Source organism: Pelophylax lessonae, assembly GCF_965119305.1.
Source record: "Pelophylax lessonae genome assembly, chromosome: 10".
Classification (NCBI taxonomy): domain Eukaryota; kingdom Metazoa; phylum Chordata; class Amphibia; order Anura; family Ranidae; genus Pelophylax; species Pelophylax lessonae.
In genome coordinates, this window is record NC_138777.1 from 51,241,141 (window position 1) to 51,265,028 (window position 23,888).

At 40.7% G+C, this 23,888-nt stretch overlaps 1 protein-coding gene across 1 annotated transcript in view; it reads right to left on the reverse strand.

Annotated features, from left to right (window-relative positions):
- SPON1 (spondin 1) overlaps nt 1-23,888 on the reverse strand; it is a 547,762-nt gene that overhangs the window by 98,961 nt on the left and 424,913 nt on the right. The window contains exon 7 of the mRNA XM_082269927.1: nt 19,176-19,240. Within this exon, the coding sequence (XP_082126053.1) occupies nt 19,176-19,240 (65 nt within the window). The remainder of the gene's footprint in view (nt 1-19,175; nt 19,241-23,888) is intronic.

Consider the following 23,888-nt stretch of genomic DNA (forward strand, 5'->3'; position numbering starts at 1 on the left):
AGTAAAGTCTGCTTTGTGATTTTTACCTACAAGTAAGCCTAAAGTAAAGCTTACCTGTAGGTAGAATTATTATCTTGTAAACATGCACCATTTAGAAGATATTCATCCTGGATGCAGCCGGTGACATCACTGCTGCATGTGCTCTGAAGGCCCGGCATAGACCCTCAGAGCACTGTGCCATAACTAAGGGCTCCCGAAGGCTCCGAGCACCTCAAAGGAAGACCGGGGGAAGATGGAAGCCCTCTCAGCAGTGACAGCGCACCATTGGAGGGCTTTGTTTTAAGGTTTAAATGCAGAGTTTTGCCCATTGGGACTTTAGATGAAGAGCCACACAGCCAGTAATAAAAACATACTACGGGTTTAATGAGTATATGCCAGCAATAGAACTGGGAAAAGGTATCATAATGCCAAACAGTTGGCCCAAATATACAAATCCATTACATGGATGTATATTTGGGCCAACTGGTTGGCATTATGACACCTTTTCCCAGTTATATTACTGGCGTATACGCAATAAACCAGTACTATATTTTTATTACTGGCTGTTTGGCGCTTCATCTAAAATCCCAATGGGAAAAAACTTTGCATTTGTATGTACATTAGGGATGGAGGCGCCTCGCAGGGTACTACCAGCCATATTTTGTTTTTTGTTTTTTGTTTTAAGGTAAGTATTTCATAATGTACTAATATGCGATGCAAACTAGCACATAATGCTATTATTTTTCAGGGGAAAGTTTTTTTTTTTTATTGCAGCAGTTTATTACCACTTTAACTGCACAAAAGTAGATTCATACTTACTAAACAATCAGTATTAAAGTGAGGGATTTCAACCCTTTAGTCTACTTTAACACTTCCTATCCAAGGTGCAAGCACATCACTTCTACGTAGTAAGCAACTTCCAACTTGAGACCAGCGGAGTGTTAGGTCCTGTTTGTTTTATTTAAAATTATGCAGGTTATGGATTTCCTGCTCCATTGCAATGAGTAAAGTCAATGTTGGACATATTAAATTGCTGACTTCAAGAAGCCTTAAAAATGTTTTCTAGCACTTCTTGTCTCAGAAGTGCATTTTGCTTTTATTGCTGATCCAGGGGGTAGAAATGTTCAATTTCAACAACATCAAAAGACAGCTTCTGCTTTGGATAAACCTGGACTGTCTGTTACCTGATAAGGGCAGTAACAGAAAACCTGGAACACAGATCGGTTGTCATGGAAATAAAGGAAAAAAATGTCTACCTATCATTTTTGAAGCATAAAAAAAGACGCATGTGAATAAACATGCTGCCAGCGCTTCTTAATTGTTTTTTTTTTTCTTATGTTATATTGTAAGCTAAGGGTTAACATTTACACATTAAAAAAACTGAAATCATGGATTTTGACAAACTTTAAAAAAGGTTACACAACTCTCATATAAGTAAAGGCCACCATACATGACTTGATTTTCTCTCATTGAGTCTGCAAACTGAACTAGAGAAAAATAATCAATTCCATATCTACACTAACAACATGTATGGAGTAATTTTTGCATTCAGGCAGCCACAGCACCCGCACCTCTCTGAATCCCTGAATAGTAAATGCATCTGATAGAGTGCAGTCACTGTTCATCCAATTATTCTCCACCCCGCTCAGTCAATTTTTAAATCAACTTTTGTTGAACTTGAGCTACATGAATCAAATAGTTCAGTAGGATTCGGCTGCAATTCGAGCTGTCTTAAAATGGAACTAAAAGCACAAATACTTACCTTATTTCCAACAGTCTAACACCATCAAGATCCTTGGCTGGCATCTTCTCCCCAGATTCTTCTTAGTGCCGGTCTTCAGGTTATTTGATTGGCCGGTGAAGGATGCCAACACTCCCGAGCATGTGCAGGAGATCAGTCATCCTTGCGCACTCGTTGTGTGCCAGAATGTACACTGTGTACGTTCTGCAGACAGGCACGTCTCTTCTACAATAAAAAGCCTGCCAGTTAGCATTTTTTTCTCCTTTTTACATTTAGTTCCACTTTAAGTCTATCTAATAAGCTAAGACAATGGTTTCAAAATAGACCTATAACTCCACATTTATTCTTTTTGGAATAGGAAGTACAGTAAAACCTTGAATCGCAAGTAACTTGGTCTGAGAGCGTTTTGAAAGCCGATAATAATAAAAAAAAGTGTAGCGCTAAAAAAAAAACATAAATAAATATTGCACTGATAAAAAATCATCATCTACGTGGATGAAAGAAATGTCCAAGAGAATTATGATGAATAAAGTCCCAAAAAAAGAATATAGTAGTGATGAAAGTCCAAAAAAAATTCAAGTGAAAATACTGTGAAAGCAATCCTTCCCGTGACACCCAAGGAATGTGTGGGATGGGGACACCTCAGTGCACAAGTAATAAGAGCAGCTTACCAAAGAGCAATGGCTACTCAAATGAATGAGAGAGCCTCGCCAAGCTAAGGGGTGTTTTCACTTACATTCAATGGATCCAAGGGAAAGTGGATAATACCATGGAACGATCAATCCTTCTTAGTCACTCTCCACATCACTGGCAGGATTTATAGGATGCACTGCAATCATGTATTAACTGGAGATCACAAACTGCTTGAAGCAGACATCCCCTGTACAAGATTGGCTACAGTCTTGCCCTCCTGTTGGCAGCCATTGTTTTGAAAGATGAGCAACATTTATTTTTCATAAAGTTTGACTTGATAAACAAGCAATGTCTCGATATACAAGAAGCGTCACATCAAAACTGAGTATAAAAGAGAAGAGAGGTGCCTCTAAGTGTAGCAATATGGTTACATTTATTGAAGGTACAACATTTAGCAATTCACATGGTTGATGGTTAAAACAGTCACATCTAAGTATGCAGGCATCTGGGGTAAAGCTGTCCACATAGACTGTCCTCTGCACTGCCATCGACGTCATCCCTTCCATGTTACACTCCATGAGTGCTTCAAGCCTCGCTTACAGATTGCTCTACTGCAGGCTATTCTTCCTGGTAAGATTGCAGACCAACAGTGGTGAGAGCCGGTGGTGCGGAGGACGGTCTATGGGGACAGCTTTACACCGGATGCCTGTATACTTAGATGTGCCTTTTTTAATCATCAACCATGTAAGTTGCAAAATGTTATACCTTCAATAAATGTAACCATATTGCTACACTTAGATGTGCCTCTTTCAATCATCAACCATGTAAATTGCTAAATGTTGAACCTTCATTTAATGTAACCATATTGCTACAATTAGAGGCGCCTCTCTTCTCTTTTATACCCTGCAGTTGTTGCTGGATTTTGCTTCTAATTCCCTTGTGGAGGCTGCCGTTTGTGGATGGACATTTTATGGTTACACAACCTATCACATTTCTATAATCTTTTTATATATGGACTATAAACTGAAGGACTTATGAATAAATGGTTGTGGAACTAATCATCTGAGTTTCCATTCTTTCTTATGGGGAAATTCGCTTTGATAAACGAGTGCTTTGGATTACAAGCATGTTTCTGGAACGAATTATACTTGCAATCCAAGGTTTTACTGTATCTCTTTTTTTGCTATGAATTAAAAAAAAAAATAGCACACTGCTTTTAACCTCCTTAATGTGACCCAATGCATTGTCAGCCTGTGACATGGCATTTGTCTACAAGGAGCATTGTGTGGGTTTCAGATCAATAAAAACTCCAAAAAGTCTCTTGTTTTCGATCAGGCAGATTTTGGAAGGCTTTCAGAGAGATAAGGATATTAGCAAGCAACAGTGGGGTGCACAGTCTATTTGTCTTTAGTAAATCAACCCCAGAGTTTGAAATATGAACTTGCACTAAGAATTTTATATAAAGTATGGGAATCGTATTCACCAATTAAAAAAAATTATAGAAACCTTGAATAAGTATGCAGTTTGAGGTGTTTTTTTGTTTTTCATTCAGTGTAAGAAAAATCATTATCATTTTGCATATGTGATGGTTGTGGCAGATCAGTACTGCCAGAAAAACTGATATTAAAGCGGAGTTCCACCCAAAAGTGTTACTTCCGCTCTTTGTTTCCTCCCCCCCTCCGGTGCCACTTTTGGCACCTTTCACGGGGGAGGGGGGAACGGGTACCTGCTTTTGACAGGTACCCTTCCCTACTTCCAGAGTACGGCCCCGCGGCGCTGTCCCTCGGAAGTTCGGCCCCCTCCTCAACCGCCGAGGCAATAGGAATGCGCAGCATGCTTCACGCATGCGAGTAAGGACCCACCTGTGAAGCCGCAAGGCCTCACTGCCGGGTTCCCTTACTGGCAATGGCTGCATCAGCACCCGGCAGCCAATGGAAACATCGGCTGCAGTGCAGACATCGCTGGACTCCAGGACAGGTAAGTGTCCAAATATTAAAAGTCAGCAGCTACAGTATGTGTAGCTGCTGACTTTTAATTTTTGGAGGGGGTGGAGGGGGAGACGGAACTCCGCTTTAATAAGACAAAAGAAGTTCAGGTACGGGCAATAAAAATGCTGTAAGGTCTGGGGGATAAAGCATATCAGGAGAGACAACCGGAACCTAATATGTAAAGCTTCGAGAAAAAAAGGATTTAAGGCATGACTGAAAACTTTAAATACATTAAAGGACAGAAAAAGGTTTAGGAGGCCAGTATTTTTTAATATGAAGCCGAGATTAAAAATAGGAGACTATGACCTCAGACTAGAAGATGAAACCTTTGAAATGAACCTTAGAAGTATTTTTACTGAAAAAATATTGGATACTTGAAACACACTTCCCACACAGGTAGACATTCAATAAACAAAAAGTGAATTTAAACAATTTTGGGATAAACATAAGTAAATTCTCTGACAAAAAGTTGAAAAAAAGGGGAGCAGGGAAGACGTGATGAGCCACTTGGCTTTATTCTGACGTCACTTTTCTATACTTCTATAATTAGATTGCAATTTTTAATTAATTTCCTGTCTTCTAAATAGCCTTTTCAAGATCACACACAATAGGCATTGATAATTCTTCTACCTGCCAGTAACATTTTAATGTTCATCACTATGTCATGTGTGATTTCTGAACTTGTGATTTTATCAGTTTTTTTTTTTTAACAGAAGTCTGTACAGCTGAAGAATCAGCTACAAGTCTAGCAAACACTGCCTTGTGTCTATATATATATATATATATAGCCACCAACTGAAAACCTAATAAAAAAACACACTAACAGTGTGATAGCAGAAACAATATGTTCCGGCACTTAGGTTTCTAGCATTCCTCTAAAACCCGATATACCACAGCAGTGCCACAAACAAATTGTGTTTCCAGGTATAGGGGAAGATGTACCATTCCCTCAACCATCCACAACTAAGTCCTTGGCCAGAGAGGACATGTCAAAACTGTGGGGTAATTTACTAAAACAGGAGAGTGCAAAATCTGGTCTATGCTCTGCATAGAAACCAATCAGCTTCTGTTTTTTTTTTGGCAAAGCTTAATTGAACAAGTTGAAGCTGAAGTTAAAAGCTGATTGGCTACCTCTCCAGTTTTAGTAAATCAACCCCACTGTCGCATGGGAGCAAGGATCTTGGTTAGCTTTGAGTAACCATTGACACGGAAAACTGTATAGAGATTTTTGGGAGTGTCCAGCAGTAGACAAATTAGTACTGGAAAGGACAGAGAAGATACCTAAAGCCCCGTACACATGGGCCGAATGTCGGAAGAGTAAGGTCGGTTCAATAAATCTGGTTGACTTTCGGCCCGTGTGTATGTAGATCGGTCTGTCTGCTTGAAAACCAGCAGCCGTCTGACTCCCGATCAACGAGCTCAGCTCAGCGGAGGGAGATCGCTGTACTAACTTGAGCTGTCAGTTTAAAAAACTTGTAATGTGTACCAGGCTTAACAGTACTGACATTATGCAAATGCCTTCTTTTGTACGTTGTGGTTGAGCATGAGCACATACAATTTTAAAGAGCTGGTCCATGGTCCAGGGAATTAACTACTAATTTTGAAAGTCCTTCTTTCTTTTACTAACCCCAACCATTCTTCAACTCACTTAACAATCCAACTTTCTCAATACCAACAGTCCACCCTAACACCAACAGCAGCACAGAACAACATGAATGACTCCAACACCACCATAAAAGATTTTCTTATTATAGGAATGCCTTTGATTTTGTAAATGAGGTTTCACACATACAACAACATAAGATAACCTTGCTTTTTTCCTTTTAACTAATGGTATGTTACCTTATAATGATCCCTCTGCATTATTGTTAATTACCCTATGTTCTATTTTATGCTTTACCACTACAATGTATGCTAAGTGACCTACTGTACTAACTTTATGTTTAACACTTCAATAAAGCCCACGTAAAAGAAAAAAAAGCTGTCTTTGTAAAAGTATTCACCATCTCACAGAAATTTGGACTTGACAATTACATAACATCGCAGTGTGGCCTATCACTCCATGTTGACTGTTCTATGAGGCGAAATGAAGCAATAAAGGGAAAGATGGAAGTTTTCTCCTTTAAGATTACTAGACTGGGAGTTTGCTGTGTGTTGAAAAATATTGTATTGCAGTGAACCATCTATATTTTAAATCACTTCTCTTCTGATAACTTTCTGAAAATGTTAGCTGTAGAGACAAGCAAATTGGTTTGATAAAAATGAGATCTGCAGATACAAAATATCTATAAATACTGCCCAGTTACCCACATAGTAAACTAGTTGATGGCTCCTTTTGACTTTTACACATAAAATACAGGTGCATCTAAAAAAACTAGAATATCATCAAAAGGTAATTTGTTTCTCTAATTCAATTAAAAAATGTAAACTTATATATTATATAGATTCATTACACACAGAGTGATAGATTTCAATAATTTCTTTCTTTTATTTTTGAAAACCCAAAATTCAGTATCTCAGAAAATTAGAATTTTACACAAGACCAATAAAAAAAGGATTTTAAAACAGAAATGTTGGCTTACTGAAAAGTCTGCCATGTACAGTATATTATGCACTCATTTGGGGCTCTTTTAGCGTGAATTACTGCATTAGTGCAGAGTGGCATGGAGGCAATCAGCCTGTGGCACTGCTGAGGTGTTATGGAAGCCCGGGTTTCTTTGATAGCAGCCTTCAGCTTGTCTGCATCGTTGGGTCTGGTGTCCCTCATCTTCCACCTGACAATACCCCACAAATTCTCTATGGGGTTTAGGTCAGACGAGTTAGCTGGCCAATCAAGCACAGTGATACCATGATCATTAAAGCAGGTATTTTTACTTTTGGCAGTGTGGGCAGGTGCCATGTCCTGCTGGAAAATGTAATCGGCATCTCCATAAAGCTGGTCAGCAGAAGGAAGCATGAAATGCTCTAGAATTTCCTGGTAGAGGGCTGCGCTGACTTTGGACTTGATAAAACACAGTGGACCAACACCAGCAGATGACATGGCTCCCCAAATCATCACTGACTGTGGAAACTTCACACTGGACCTCATGCAACTTGGATTCTGTGCCTCTTCACCCTTCCTCCAGACTCTGGGACCTTGATTTCTAAATGAAATGAAAATTTACTTTCATCTGAAAAGTAAGTAACAGTCTGAGCAACAGTCCAGTCCTTTTTATCCTCTGTAAGACGCCTCTGATTTTGTCTCTGGTTCAGGAGTGGCTTGACACAAGGAATGCGACAGTTGTAGCCCATGTCCTGGATACCTCAGTGTGTGGTGGCTCCTAAAGCACTGACACCAGCCATAGTCAACTCCTTGTGAATCTCCCCCAAATTCATAATTGGCCTCTCAACTCTCTCAAGGCTGCGATTTTCCCTGTTGCTTGTGCATCCTTTTCTACCACACTTTTTCCTTCCACTCAATTTTCCATTATTATGCTTGGATACACCACTCTTTAGCAATGACTTTTTGTGACTTACCCGCCCTGTGAAGGGTGTCAAAGACTGTCTCCTGGACAAATGTCAAGTCAGCAGTCTTTCCCATTATTGTGTAACCTACTGAACCAGACTAAGAGTGCCACTCTAAGTGCAGTATAAGAAGGACTGTGGCTTTATTAAAAACAAATTACAAGACATAAGATGATATGTGCATGTCAGACCCTCCAGGGGTCAGAGAGGCTATAACACAAGCAGCGCATCTGGGGCACGGCAAGGTCCGTACAAGTGTCGGTTCAGATGGTGGGGAGAGCAGGAGGTTTCCAACCCCCCGCTACAGGAGACCGCGTATATAAGCCGCCAAGTTCCTGTTTGGGCATGACATCAGCACAGGGGGCATTGACTGGGCATGGCTAACGCGTTTCAGAGCCACCCACGGCTTCTTTCTAATTCATTATAATGAATCCATATAATATGTTTAACTTTTGGAATTTAATTACTTTCATTTTAGAATTTAATTTGCGCTGAGCTTTGTTGGGGCCCTTAACAAAGCGCAGCACAATTCGCGTATGTGCAATAGGAAACCAGCTGTGAAGTCTGAAGGCAGGCATGGGCATCTTCACTGCCGGTTTCTGCACCCAAAAACTAATTGAAGAATTAGCTTGGGGTGCAGACATCGTTGGATCCCTGGACAGGTAAGTTTCCTTATATTAAAAGTTAATCACCTACAGTATTTGTAGCTGTTGACTTTTACTTTTTTAGGGGAAGACGTGAGCTCCTCTTCAGGAGTACAGCCAATACCTCAGCAGGACAATTTCTGTGATATTTGCTGTCTTATGTATTGGTGCAAACCTGGTTGACTGAAGAGCAGGTGGTGTTTGTGGAAATGAGTCACCCTACTGGCGGTGAGAGTGGCCCCCTCAAAGAACACGTGTCAGGTGACCCAGGCTCCCAGTGTTTCACAGGCCCTAGGTGCTTGGTAGGATTCCCGTGCCATAATCTGGGCCACAAATAATCGCAGGACCCTGCATATTAGTGCTCTGTGCAATAAGAGGTTAATGAAGAAGGATGTGGAAAGTGGTTTAGGACCTGCATCTGATATCAAATATCATGGCCACACTACATACAAGACTAGGCGACAAACAGCTTGTATGAGATCTGGAACTGTTTATTGAACAAACTTATACAGAATATATGCTCACAGGAGGACAGTCCCCTCCTGATCATATTACCCTACCAATACAAACTGCACACAGGAAAATAATTATCATAGCTAAACAACAACCACATGAACCATTACTCGGATATTTACACAAATAATCACACAATGGTTTACATAACGAGGTACAGCTGAAACAAGGCTTATCCTATCATAGAGGATCCTCCAAGAGTTAATCAAATTAGCCAGCCGACAGAAACAATATGAATGGGAATCCACACCTAGACAATGCTTAGATTAATCAGGATCTCACTCCAGGTCCGACTTCCAGCAACAAGGCTAAAACAAAATACATTACACATTATCCTAAGTATAAACACAGAACACCTTATTAAACAGACAATAGAAGGAGACCCCAGTTGCAGACTGTCCGGCTCCTACCTACAATAGATTATGAAGCAAAGCTCATACAATTTTCCATCATTCTGATACAGTGGAATTATTGTATCATATATTTATTGAGTGATATTGTTGATAAATATTACTGTCCCATTTTAAGTAATCCAAACCCTATTCTCAGTGTCCATTTGGTAGTTGTCCATCATTTTCTCAGTCACCCTCTGCCCCTAATAGACACAGGGTGACTTACACATAACATGGGTCTGGGGAGCTGAAACAAGAGTTTCCCAACCTCTTCAAGGTAAGCTGGCTTCCACGAGTCCCTCACCCAAAGTGACTCCCATAACACCTACATTTTTGTAAGTAAAAAAACAAATACTAGAATGCAGTCTACATTAAAGAATGTGTAAACCCAACATTTCATAGCCCTGATATATGCCTAGTGTACCACGTACTTGTATGAAAAAGTATCCTGTTCTCTTTGTATTGCTTTAATGGTGTGAAATCCCTGGGGTTCCTGCCAGTCCCTCTACTTTCCTATAAAAAAAACTGACCACACTAGCCATGAGATCACAGCATGGTCAGTTTTCTGGCTGTGCTGAGAACTCATCCTGCTCTCCTCCAATAATTAGACTTTTGCTGGAATGTGCTGTGCCCCCTCCCCCGCCATTCAATAGGAAGACCAATGTATTGCAGTTTTCCTCCACTAGCTCTCTGAGCTCCTTATGCAGCTGAGAACGAAGGGTATGTGATCACTTGTAAAAAAAAAAAAAAAAGGTGTTTTTTTATATGTATATATACACGTTTTATCTTTTCATACTTTTTTTAACTGAGGTTAACAATGGGTTGTTTTACAAGATGAGAATTTATATATACTTTTTATTTCAATGTTTTTATTAAAGTTTTTCATTTCACAACATAACATACATGTGAGCAGTATGAAACAAACAAAGAAGCATATGAACCATAACATAATTAAACTGACTACCCTTAGTAACACCGAAGGGGCATAAAGGGGTGGAGTGGGCTTCAATCACAGATAAAGTCAGTGAACATCACGAAGTGGGCCCTCTATGAACCCCAACTCACTTGTTTCAGGGCTCTGCCTTACGTGGGGCCCATGCGGTATGTGGAACCCCAAAGGATTCATAAAGAATCGGGTTGGGATAGCCACCCCAGAGGGAAGGAAGAGAAGAAAGGAAAGGAAAGAAAACACAGTAAACAGACGAGAGCAGCAAAGATGGAGAATAGAAGAGAAAAGAAGAGTACTTCAGGACTGCGAAAAGTGGGCTCTTGGTACTTATTATGCAGCAGTTCTCCTACGGCTTAAACAGGATAATCTACTCAGTCTACAACTGTCTACAACTGTCCATCTTGGGGGTCCCCCTCAAAATACTTAAGCCACGGGCTCCAGACCTTTTCAAAAAGTTGCATCTTATCATTAAGTATGGCTGAAATGCGCTCATTGATCATTAACCAAGACAATTTTGCTTTTAGCAATTCGAAGGGTATAGTGGCCAACTTCCACGACCTTGCAATCGCTATCCTGGCCGCCACAAATATGAATCTAATTAGTAATTTGGCCCCCTTAGAGGCATTTACCTCCACATCCCCCAACAACGCATGTCTCGGGGATCTCCGCAAGTTCACCTGGGTCAGGGAGTAAATAAAGTTGTACACCCGTATCTAATATTGAGAATTTATATATACTTTAAATGCAGATACACTTTGAACTGTACAGACCAGAAAAAAATGGATATTGAATCTTGTAGAAAAAGCCGGTCAAACGAGTAAAACAAAAAGTTATCCAAGTTTCTAAACGTTGAGGTTTGGCCCTGACCGTCTAACAACACTACTCTAGGTACTGGCACCCTACGGTAAATACAGCCTGATAGTCAACATAATAAAGTTTGCTACAGAAAGTGCACAGCGGATTACACAAAAAGTAGCTAAAATACATGCTGAACTGTTATGTAGATCACCATTCTCCGGTCTCATTGTTATGTAAATCCCCCACTAGCCTACGTTTTCAAATGTTTCCCTTTCCTTTTGAAAGTTCACAATCAAGCAACGTATAGCCGACTTTCAAAAAATCAAAATAGCTTCACTCCTGCTGCGCTTACATCTTCTCATCTCTTTAAGGCAATTTAGATTTATTTAATGAAACCACAATATTCTGTGAGTCACAGCCGAAATGAAAAAATAAAAGGGTTCCGGCAGAAAGAAAGGTTTTTTTTTGGCTTTCTACTGACTCTCTCTATCCAACAACCGAGACATCAGAAAAGCATATACATCAGACTATAATCTCTAAGCACCACACTCCATATTAACAGTATATACATCCTTTTTTGTTTTTGTTTTTTCATTTTTTTTGTTTTTCTTTTGAAATAGCAAGTTCTTTTTTTTCTTTTCATCCCAGAGTTTGTTTGATCTATAGAAATAAAGGTCCAAAAATACCTTATACACTTCTTTTCATTCTCATCCAGCTTCTCAGATGAATAGTCAAAGGCTTAATTAATTGAGCAAAACAACAATTTGCAATCTAATTTGTTCTTTCTTGATTAACAATTTTATCAATTGGTTCTGCAGATAGAACTATTCATTGAAAACCAAGGCTGTGCATTTTAAAACTAGGTCGCTTTGGCACTTTAATGAATCGCAAGAGTGAAATGTTATTACCCTAAATTAATAACCTTTGCACTTATTAATAATGTGCTTTTTTTTTTTTGGCAGAATAAAAACAGCATAGAAATTAGCCATGCAAAATGAATAGGCTTTTAATAGCTTTTTCTATTTAAACTTTATATGTTGCAAGCAAATAAAAAAGTAACTGCTGTGTTTTTGTTGGTTGCTGTTCAACTTTTTTTTTTCCTCCAGTTTACCTTCAATAGGATAGACATCAAAAGAAAAAGGTTCTTATGTAGACCTTTGAGACTTCTGGTGCAGTTTTTGGCAACTTTAAGCACAAGAACAAAAGTGTTCTTAAAAGATGCAAAAAGATGCCAAACGGATTTTGTACAAGGGCAGGGATTGAAGTGGTTGGCAGTGAAATGTGATTTTTTTTAAGATGATTTAAAAAAAAAAAAAAGGCATTAATTTTGGCCTAAAAGCTGATGCTTTAAGGCCAAAAAGCTATAATGTAGCAATAAATGAGGGTTTAATGGCAGTGAAATGTCAGGGTAAACTGGGTTGGGAGTCATTATTGCAAATGGCGTAAAGGTGAGAAGTCCAGTTCTACCAAAAATAAATTGTGAATGTCTGAAAAAAGTAATGAGTGTCTGAGTAAGAACGAAAGGAATGAGATTGATGTCTATATTGGTTAATAACTATTACATTTTTTTGCCTTTTTACCTTCCCACGGTCAGTCACAGATTTCTCTTGATGCAGTTGAAGGAGGAGATCTATCAGCTGTATTACAAAGATAGTTGTCGCTAGGAGATTTCCACCTGTATCTAGAGACAGCTTAGCTGGAAGCTAACCTTAATAATATATCCAACTGCCAAATAAGCTAGGCAAAGGAAACCTGCGTAATGGCATTTATAGTTCACATTTACTTGCAGCAGAACTGCAGTCCAAAATAAAACCATAAAAAAAAATGCTTAGCCTATAAAAGCAAAAAAATGCTCTTGATGATTTATATACATTCAATCCAGTGGTGGCCCCCACAATACTTCTTTTCAACTACTAGATGTCCTCAGTCTTGACTGACAATCATCATTCATCCCATTTCCTTTGAGCCCACGCTGTTAAAGTTAGCCAGGGGTTGAGCACATCTCTTTGACTGACATTAATGGGCCATACACACTATAAGATTTTCTGAAGACTTTTTCCTTTAGACTTACCAAAACCATATAATATGAGGTCAAACCTAAACACTTTCAATTTGTATGCAATCTGGCAGGTCCTTGCACTACATAGAAAAGGTAAATCTGAAGGAAATCTAACCACAAAAGTTGGATAGTGTGTATCCAGCTTTAGTGCTGATTTTTTCTTTCTCCCAAACAAAGCTCTGCTGTACAGGGACTGAAATAGGCTGATACCAAGTCAAATTCAGGTACTGGGACTTGCGTGGCAGGGATCAGGAACACTGTTTCTTGCTTACACTGGTCTGGTGACACTCTACTGATAGAGCTGCAATCAGGTACACAACCCTGGAACATTGTCACTGGTTTACACTTGTCTAGTGATACCAGCCCTAGTGTGGCAGCAATCAGGAACACTGTTTCTGGCTGCTTTGGACTGGTGTGGCAAGCGATCAGGAACATTGTTGCTGGCTGCACAGGTCTGGTGACTCTGACTAGTTTGGTGGTGATCCAGGACACTGTCGCCAGATCCACTGGTCTTGTGACACTGTACTGGGGTGGCAGCGATCAGGCACACTGTGGCCGGCTGCACTGGTATGGCAACTGTGTACTGGTGTGGTGGTGATCAGGGACATTTTTTCAGGCTACACAGGTCTGGCGACACTGTACTGGTATGGCAGTGATCAGGGACACTGGCTGGCTGCACTGGTCAGGCAACACTGTTCTGGTGTGGTAGTGATCAAGGACACTGTGGTTTGCTATTTGCTACACTGGTATGTTGCTTCTACTCGAAAGCCAACAACTGTTTTTTGAGCAGAGTCCCCCCCTCCAAAAATTAAAAGTCAGCAGCTACACATACTATAGCTCCTGACTTTTAATATCAGGACACTTACCTGTTTTGTTATCCAGCGATGTTGGCAGCCCAGCCAATGTTCCCTTTGGCTGTCGGATACTGCTGCCTCAATTGCCGATAAGGGAACCCAGAAATGAAGCCTGCTCTCTCTTACTGGCCCGGCAACAGGGGAAGGAGGAGGGAGGAGGAGGGGGCTGAACTTCTAACAAACCTCGCTGAGGTCCGACCGAAGTGGAGACAGGGTACCTGTCAAAAACAGACCCCCCCCTCCCCAAAAGTGCCAAATGTGGCACTGGAGGGGGGAAAAACAGATAAGCATAAGTTCCACTTTTGAGTGGAACTCTGCTTTAACTTCCTGTGCTCTGAATTGAATTCTCGAACAATGTTATCAGCTTTTCCAGATATTTTCTGTGAACTACAAAAACCCCCCTCCCTATTTAATAGGGATAATGGGGACTGGTTTGTAGAGCAGCCTAGGGTGACAAAACGGCCTCTTCATAAACCTAGTACACATGATGAGATTATCAGACGGATGACTGTTTTATTTTTTGCATGCTAGTCTCCATATTGAAAACAAATAGGTTACTAAAGTACAAAAAATTCTCGCATGACAGAATAAAAATTTGTAAGTGATGTAATGTATTTTTATTAACGAAAATTGACGACGTCAAACACATGACGAAACGCGTTGGGTGGGATCAGACATGATGTCACCACACTCCCTGGCCGTTGTTATTATTGGAATGCTGAAGCCTGGATTCCTTGTTTCATTTAGGTACACCAGAAACCACACACTGCTTGGAAGTTCTCTTGAATGAATACAACTGATTTCCATATACCTTGGGACTTTTTCCTTACAGGCTTTTCCATTAATTTGGAAGACATTTGACTCTGGTAAGCGGCCATTCTCCCTCTTTTTCAGTGTCGGTGTCTCTACTCACTAAGGAGTTGGGAAGATTGGCTTTTTCAAGCACGCTGGGACTTATGGTGCTTTTTCTATGGAGAATGCTCGTTTACTCACCAGCATTTATTTATTTTGCACCTTCCTTTATGGACACTTCAAACCTTTATATATATGAATTTTTGCATTTTATGAGTATGGTTTATTAAATTGTATCATTTATTAGCGCTGCACTTTTTGTATACAAATGTATTTTTTTGGATTCGGTATCATGCAAGAAATTTTTTTGTGTTTGTCCCTTTGGAAATTTTCAGACAAAAGCTAACGATCTAACGTACTAACGATCAGATTATTATTGATATTATTGTGCTGTATTTTTTGTACAATATCCCTATCGTGTGTATAGGGCTATATATACAGTATAGTGAGTGATTGTCACCCTAGGTCAGGAAGTGTTCATGGCAGCCACTACATCCAAGGACTAGTAAGCAGCAACATATTCCATTTTTGTGTTTGGTTGAGATACAGTATAAAAATATCATCTGATTTGCATATTCTCAGACATCCATGTTTCAGAGACAACGCAGACAATGTTTTGAGGTCTTAACAGCTCTGCCAATTAGAAACCACATAAATCCTTATAGCTGTTCCTAAATTGAAAAAAAAAAAAAAAAAGACTTTTTAAAAAGTTTTATGATTTTGATGCGTGATACGAATCGGGAAAGGGTTCTACAATAATTATCCAATCAACAGCACCTTGAAGACTGTCAATTTCCAAGCTCTAGAGCAATCTACCTAATTTGGGGAGTTAAAAGACAACTCACTCATCTGTAATTACTGCTAAGTGTTTTTCAGAATGTAAAACCACTCTAGCTCATGGATCTAAGTATTTCTTATTATAAAATTACAGAATACTGACCATTAATCAGGGTAATGAAAACTAGTATTACTAATCAACCAGAATTCAGGAAGGAGGTCTTTGTTTTAAGATTGGAGCAACACAAAACAATGGTTTTGCCTTGTGCTAGATACTGGAAGGTAGAATCAGTTACCGAAATTCACATTTTTGCACTTTATTGGTCCTTTAAATTCTTCCTAAAGAGTTTAAGAGGCATGTGTATTCTCACGTAGTGTGCTTTGTGCATTTCTTCTAGATCTGTGCAGTGATCCAGTGTGAAACTTTGCCGCTGTACAGGAGCTTTCTCTAATGAAGACCGGTCACTGCTGCTCTCCCTCATGCAGGGTGACTGGTCTTGTCTCCGCCCCCTCCAGCAGTATTCCACAGGCAGCCTGTAGTAGGTGGGGACTGCTGGGTCCAACCCACAACTCTGCTCTCTGTACAGTACATGTAAAGCACAGGGATGATATGCCCCTGCTACTTTTCCAAGGTAATAACTAGGAAAGCAAATGTATTTCTGCACACAAAGTAGATTGTTTTTGTGCCCATAGTTCAGCTTTAAAGAAAAACTTCACCCACCTCACCACCCCCAAACAATTTTTTTATGTAGAGTTTTTTTATTTTAGAAAACATGCTCATCTGCCCAGTAAATCAAGTGTTGTACTGTTGCAATCTGCTGCTCCGTTGCCATAGGTGGGGTCCAGCACCCCCAGTTTTCTTCCTTATAACATCCGGAGCTGGCTGGCTGTCTTTTTCAGGCTCTGGCATCCAGCCCCCTTCCAACTGGTGCGTGTCCCTGCAGCCTCCTGGGATATATCATGGGGATATCCAAGGAGGCTACAGGAGCCACAATATTCTTGCCTGGGCAACAATGGGGGCAGGGGGTAGGAGGGATAACCAAGGGGGGAGGCAGACAGGCAGAGATTACCCTTTTGGGTGGACCTCCGCTTTAACTTATATTAGACCAGTCAAGATCTCTGTGCTTCTCTACGAAATGCAGGTAGATCATAGCTGGTGGGAGGGCAGGGCGCTGTACATAGTTTCCTGATATATTATCGCAGCATGAGGACTACCCTTGGCAATGCCTGCATGTGATGATGATGACTAAATTAATTTAAATACAATGAAAGAAAGAGGCAGACCAGGGACAGCAAGGCTGGAGAGAAAAGGGCTAGAAGATTCTGCATGTCCCCAGCCAAGACATGATGGTGGCTCTACTTGTGCGATTTTTATTTTTTGTGCTATAAACAAAGAAAGAGCGACAATTCTGGAAAAAAAAAAAAATGGTATAGCCAATTAACTACTTTAAATGCTTAAAGAGAACTTGTCAGGTTCAATACATAGTGGGGATGATTTACTAAAACTAGTGCACACAGAATCTGGTCCAGCTGTGCATAGTAACCAATCAGCTTCCAGGTTTTATTGTTAAAGCTTTAGACCTGGTTCACACCTACAGTATGCATTTTTAGTGCATTTTCAGTTTTGCAGAAAACACACTAAAGTCCATTTAACATGGTTTCCAATGGGTCACGTTCACATCTGTGCATTTTATGGAAAGGGCCAGGGACTTTTTTTCTGGTTTTTGGCTCCATAGACTTAAATGGATCAAAAACGGTTTGAAAAATGCAAAATGCACCTGGAATATGCAAACTGCAACCTGCATAGGTGGGAACCATGCCTAGTTGAACAAGCTGAAGTTAGAAGCTGATTGATTACTATGCACAGCTGCACTAGAATATGTGTGCTCGAATTTTATTAAATCTCCCCCAGTAAATTTCCACTTAAATAGGAAGTAAACCCCCCCCCCCAAAAAAAAAAAATGAAAAAAAAAAACCCTGTAAGACAAAGGCATAATGAGCTAGTATTCATCGCATACTAGCTCATTATGAAATACTTACCCTAGAACGAAGCCTCCGCAGTGCCGCTCCGGTCAGCTACAGGACAGCCGACATGTTCGGCCATCCTGCTTCCTGGTTCACGTCCTCCCGCTATCTGAAAAAAGGCCAGACTATTTTTACACTGGCATCCTTAGCAGGCCTGGGAGGCAAAGATCCTTCTAGAATGTCATCCCAAATATTTATCTCCTTCCCCGGCCTATATCACTGGCAATAAACCTAGTAATTGGGTAAAGAAAAATGTAACTAACACATAAACAAGAACTCAGGCTGACTACAGCCTCTGTGTCTACTATTTGATGTTAAGCTTTATTTGGCCTACAGCCCCGTACACACGAGTAAAAATTCGGCCGGGAAATTTCGTCCGACGACTGATCTGCCGATTTTCAGCTTGTTAGTATGGTGCTTCTGACAACCGACTGTGACTTTTCGGCTGAAGAAATTCTGGTGTATAGGCTCTATAATTTTTGTCCTCCGTCAAAACACGTCCGATTTTCGCCTCATTAGTACAGATTTTGACGGGGAAAAATCTTATGAGCAAGACTAGGCATGCTCAGAGATGAAAGAACACAAAGAAAGCAATCCAACACATGACATCACTTCTGAAGTAGAATTCTGTCGTGCGGGAAAATTTGTGTGCAGTCTAGAGCACATTCCAACCAACAGACACCACTCTGGACAAAAGACGGACGACCGGTCGGCGGAAATTCGTTGCGTGTGTACGAGGCTTAACTCTATCTGGTGTCAATAGATTTGCTAAAAGTCTAGCAAGTTAATGAAGACACATCTATGATGCTTGTGTAACATTGTTGGGGAATTATTCTAAGCACGGGGACATTGGGCTTATTGGACGTACACCAAGGGTGTTGTTATAGCTGCATTCAATATATTGTAACTGTGCAGAATATATAACTACAGCTCTGTTTCCTACAAAATTTGGACTACATAAGACAGGGTCCGTACATGTGTAATAGAGCTCGCCGGGTTTTGGGCATCCTGAAGAACACTGAAGATGCAAGCAGCTACCAAGGGCCATCTGCATTGTGGACCTGGTCATAATCCGGAAGGTATGGTAAGCCCATATGTTCACTTTACCTCATTATTTTGTATATTAATCACATTTAGGTCCCGCTGTGAATACATTTTGATACCTATAAAAAAAAAAATGATGACTCTTCTGTACATTTCTGTACCGATATTATAAATGACAAATGATTCGGACTGATTCTGTTACACGCCGGGTATTTTTCACTGGCCGGTCTACAACAGATAGAGTAATTTTCAACATTTCCAGAGCAATGAAACCAACACGGAGGTTAGCAGTAGATTTGTCAGTGAAGAGCGGTTCTTGAGTTTATCACTTTACCTCTGGGACACCGGCGATACAACACTTGTCAAGACAGAAATTGGGAAGACTTTTGAATGCAGAAGAAACATATGTCTTTTCACACTTACACATTCAGGGGCTGCCAGGCCGGCCACTGAGCTTTGGCTTTGATGACAGTTAACACATCATCTCCCTGCAAAATAGGAAAAGAAATGTTGTCAGCTGTTATATTATGAAAAAAGGAATGATAAAAGAACCCAATTATTTAAACAATGAAAATACATGAAATTGAACACATGCATAGCACAAACGTCATCATATCTGAATGTCTGTTTAAATAAAAATTTTCTGATAGTACAGATCTGAAAATTTAATTGCATGGGTAGTCTTTGATCTGCTGCTGCTGTGGTTCATAGCACTGCTCCTTCTAGCAGCAGGGAATGAGTTGTTATCACTGATGCTGTCCTGCACCTCCTCTGAGGCTGCATTCAAGGAGGAGCTTCAGTTTACAGTGTTGCTGAGAGGACCACCTGTAACAGCCGTTCAGGGTCTTATCTGTGACTACTCTGTGACTCATGGACCTGCTGCATTGGCGAGAGGCCTCATGCCATTTGGTGTTGCTGTTTTAACTGACTTTATGGGATTACAAGTATCCTTACCCAATGGGGTGAGTGCTCCAACCCAGGTCTTGAGCTCCAACTCTGGCCAACATAACTTAACCACTTAAGCCCCGGAAGATTTTACCCCCTTCCTGACCAGAGCCTATTTTGCGATTCGGCACTGCGTGAATTTACCGGACAATTGCGCGGTCGTGCGACACTGTACCAAATGAAATTGACGTCCTTTTTTTCCCACAAACAGAGCTTTCTTTTGGTGGTATTTGATCACCTGTGCGATTTTTTGATCATGCGTTATAAACAAAAAAAGAGCGTCAATTTTGCAAAAATAACAATATTTTTCACATTTTTTATATGAAATTCCCCCAAAAAAATGTAAAGATCAAAATTTTTTAACATTTTAGACCAATTTGTTTTCTGCTACATATGTTTGGTAAAAAAAAAATTGCAAAAAGCGTATTTTGATTGGTTTGCACAAAAGTTATTGCGTTTACTAACTAAGGAAAAGATTGTTGTTATTTTTATTGTTTTTTTTTTAAAGAGTAATGGCTGCGATCTGCATTTTTTTTTTTGCGGGACTGCGACATTGCGGCGGACAGATCGGACCCTTGACTGACATTTTTGACACTTTTGGGGGTACCAGTGACATTACTACAGTAATCAGTGCTATACATATGCACTGTTACTGTAAAAATGACACTGAGAGGGAAGGGGTTAACTTTATTGGAGAGGGAGGGGTTAAGTGTGTCCCTAGGTGCGTGATTCTTACTGTGATTGGATGTGGCTGTGTGTGTAACAGCAGAGATCAACGGTCCTACATAGCAGGACCGTATGATCTGTGCTGTTACACAGGGGAGAATGACAGGCGGCTTTGTTTACATTAGCCGTCTGCCTTTCTCCCGGTGTAACTGACGATCACGAGTGACTGGCGGACATCGGGTCCGCCGGTCACTCGCGCAGGGGGGTCCATGAGCGAGCGGGAGCGCGCTCGCTCCCTAGAGCCTCACAGGCTAGTGACGTACCCCTACGTCACTTTGCCTGTGAGGGGCTGACTGCTGCCGTGCGGCAGTCGGCAAGTGGTTAAGAAACCAATGGCTAGTAAATTTAGATTTTTACATTTTTTTGGGGGGGAATTTCATATAAAAAAAAATGTGAAAAATATTATTTTTTCAAAATTGTCGCTCTTTTTTTGTTTATAGCGCAAAAAGTAAATCGCACAGGTGATCAAATACCACCAAAAGAAAGCTCTATTTGTGGGGAAAAAAAGGAGGTAAATTTAATTTGGGTACAGCATTGCATGACCGCGCAATTGTCAGTTAAAGTCGCACAGTGCCGAATCGCAAAAAGTGGCCTGGACGTAAGACAGCAAAATCCTCCGGTGGTAAAGTGGTTAACCACTTTAAGACCAGAAGGATTTGCCCCCTTAATGACCAGGCCATATTTTGCGATTCGGCACTGCATTATTTTAACGGACAATTGCGCAGTCGTGCGACGCTGTACCCAAATAAAATTGATGTCCTTTTCTTCCCACAAATAGAGCTTTCTTTTGGTGGTATTTGATCACCTGTACGATTTTTATTTTTTGCGCTATGAACACAAAAAGAGCGACAATTGTGAAAAAAAAAAAAACAATATTTTTCACATTCTGCCATATGACATTCTCAAAAATAATTTTTAGGCCAATTTGTTTTCTGCTACATATTTTTGTTTAAAAAAAAAAAGTCGCAATAAGCGTATTTTGATTAATTTGCGCAAAAGTTATCGCATCTACTAACTAAGGGAAAGATTTATGTCATTTTTATTGTTTTTCTTTTTTTAACTAGTAATGGTGGCGATCTGCGATTTTTTTTTGCGGGGATGCGACATTGCGGCAGACAGATCGGACCCCTGACTGACATTTTTGACACTTTTGGGGAGACCAGTGACATTACTACAGTAATCAGTGCTAAAAATATGCACTGTTACTGTAATAATGACACTGACAGGGAAGAGTTATCATTATGGGTGATCAAGGGGTTAACCACTCTACTACCGCTCACAGTAATACTACTGCGGCAGAGTGGCTCGTTCCCGTCCAGTCACGTAGTATTAACGTGACTGGACTCCTCCCCTTCTGGGCGGCGCTTGCGCGCCGCCGGAGGCTCGCTCCCGCTGTTTTCATTCACAGCGGGAGTCGGGCCAGGGGAGGAGCAGCGGCGATCGCCGCTGCTCTTACCCGATCGTCGGGGATCGAGTCTGGAGATCCGCCCGCTGTGTGTAAACACAGCGGGCGGATCTCCATAGTGACAGGGAGTGACAGATCGGACTGTTCAGCATAGCTGGACATCCGATCTGTCCATGACTCACTCAGTCACCTCCCCCCCTACACGTCAGTAAGCACCAGGCATACATTAACCCCTCCCTCTCCAATAAAATTAACCCCTTCCCTGCCAGTGTCATTTTTACAGTAACAGTGCATATATATAGCACTGATTACTGCAGTAATGTCACTGGTACCCCCAAAAGTGTCAAAAATGTCAGTCAGGGGTCCGGTCTGTCCGCCGCAATGTCGCAGTCCCGCAAAAAAAATCGCAGATCGCCGCCATTACGCGTTAAAAAAAAAACACCAAAAATGACAGAAATCTTTCCCTTTGTTAGTAAACGCAATAACTTTTGCGCAAACCAATCAAAATACGCTTATTGCGATTTTTTTTACCAAACATATGTAGCATAAAACAAATTGGCCAAAAACTTTTAAAAAAAATGGTTTTTACATCTTTTTTGGGGGGAATTTCATATAAAAAAATGTGAAAAATATTGTTATTTTTTCAAAATAAACGCTCTTTTTTTGTTTATAGCGCAAAAAGTAAAAATCGCACAGGTGATCAAATACCACCAAAAGAAAGCTCTGTTTGTGGGAAAAAAAGGACGTAAATTTCGTTTGGGTACGGCGTCGCACGACCGCGCAATTGTCAGTTGAAGTCGCACAGCGCCGAATCGCAAAAAGTGGCCTGGACGGAAGACAGCAAAATCCTCCGGTTGTAAAGTGGTTAAATGTGAGCCTAGGGGCGTGATTCTACCTGTGTGGGGCATGGCTTCTGAAATTACCATAGAGACATGTGATCCTATATAGAAGGATCACATGGGCTCTGTGATCATTCCAGGGAGAAGAACGGTCGGCTGTGTTTACAGCTGACCGTCCTTCTCTCTCAGCGGGGAGCGATCGCGGGTGTCAGGCCCCCCAGCCTACTGAGAGCGAGCGCCATACATGTACGGCGATTCGCCTGAGAGTGGCTGCCTGGCGCAGCACATCTGCGGCGGGCGGTCCTAAAGAGATTAAACAACAACACAGGAGTTTTCTGCAATAAAGACCAGTCACTGCTGCTCTCTCTCCCTGTTCAGGGTGTCTGGTTCAATATCTACCCCCTGTAGTCTTCTACATGCAGCTGTGGGTAACTCCCAGACACACACTGTAACTGTGGCTGCAATTTCATCTCCAACTCAGAGCTTTGTTTGCATTACCATCCAACTGTAACAACATAATTGGCAACTGAGATGCCCTCATTGGATAGGTGGTGGGTAAAAGAAAAACAAGTCACCTCATAGAAAAAAAAAAAGTCAGCTCCATCTAGTGGCCATAATGTAATAATTCCTGAAACACCTAAATCTGGAAACTACTGCATTATAGCCACTAGATGGAGCTGACGATCATAGGAAATAAACCTATTAGGCAAAATATTTTGCAATGGCTGTGTGATTGCTTGTGATATTTGTGATGCGATTTGTTTATTTTTTTTTTAGAAATTGACCCCCTAGTGTGTTTTCAGTTCTCCTAAAAACAAATGATACATTATGAATAATTATCTTTCTTTCCAAGGATGGCCTTGGAACTAAATAGATATTGTACAGCATTCTAAACCCAATTACAAGTGCTAGTCTCGTCCTTGTCCGGTTTCACATGACCTTGTTTTAAACAGATAGTCCTTCGGAGAAGCTAATTGCTGCTTTACTTCATACAAAACTACAGCAATTAAGGTCTAATGCTGCCCTTTCTAAGCCAGGAAATGTTACGAGTGCAGTGTTTGCATATAGTTTTGGATTTAGTTGATCTGACATTCTGTGCAAACCTGCAACACAATTGTTTTACACGTGGTAAGAAGACAGATTTAGAAGTTATGTTAGATTTTTTTTTTTAATAACATCCCCCCCCCCCAAAAAAAAAAACAAAAAAAATAAAGAATACAA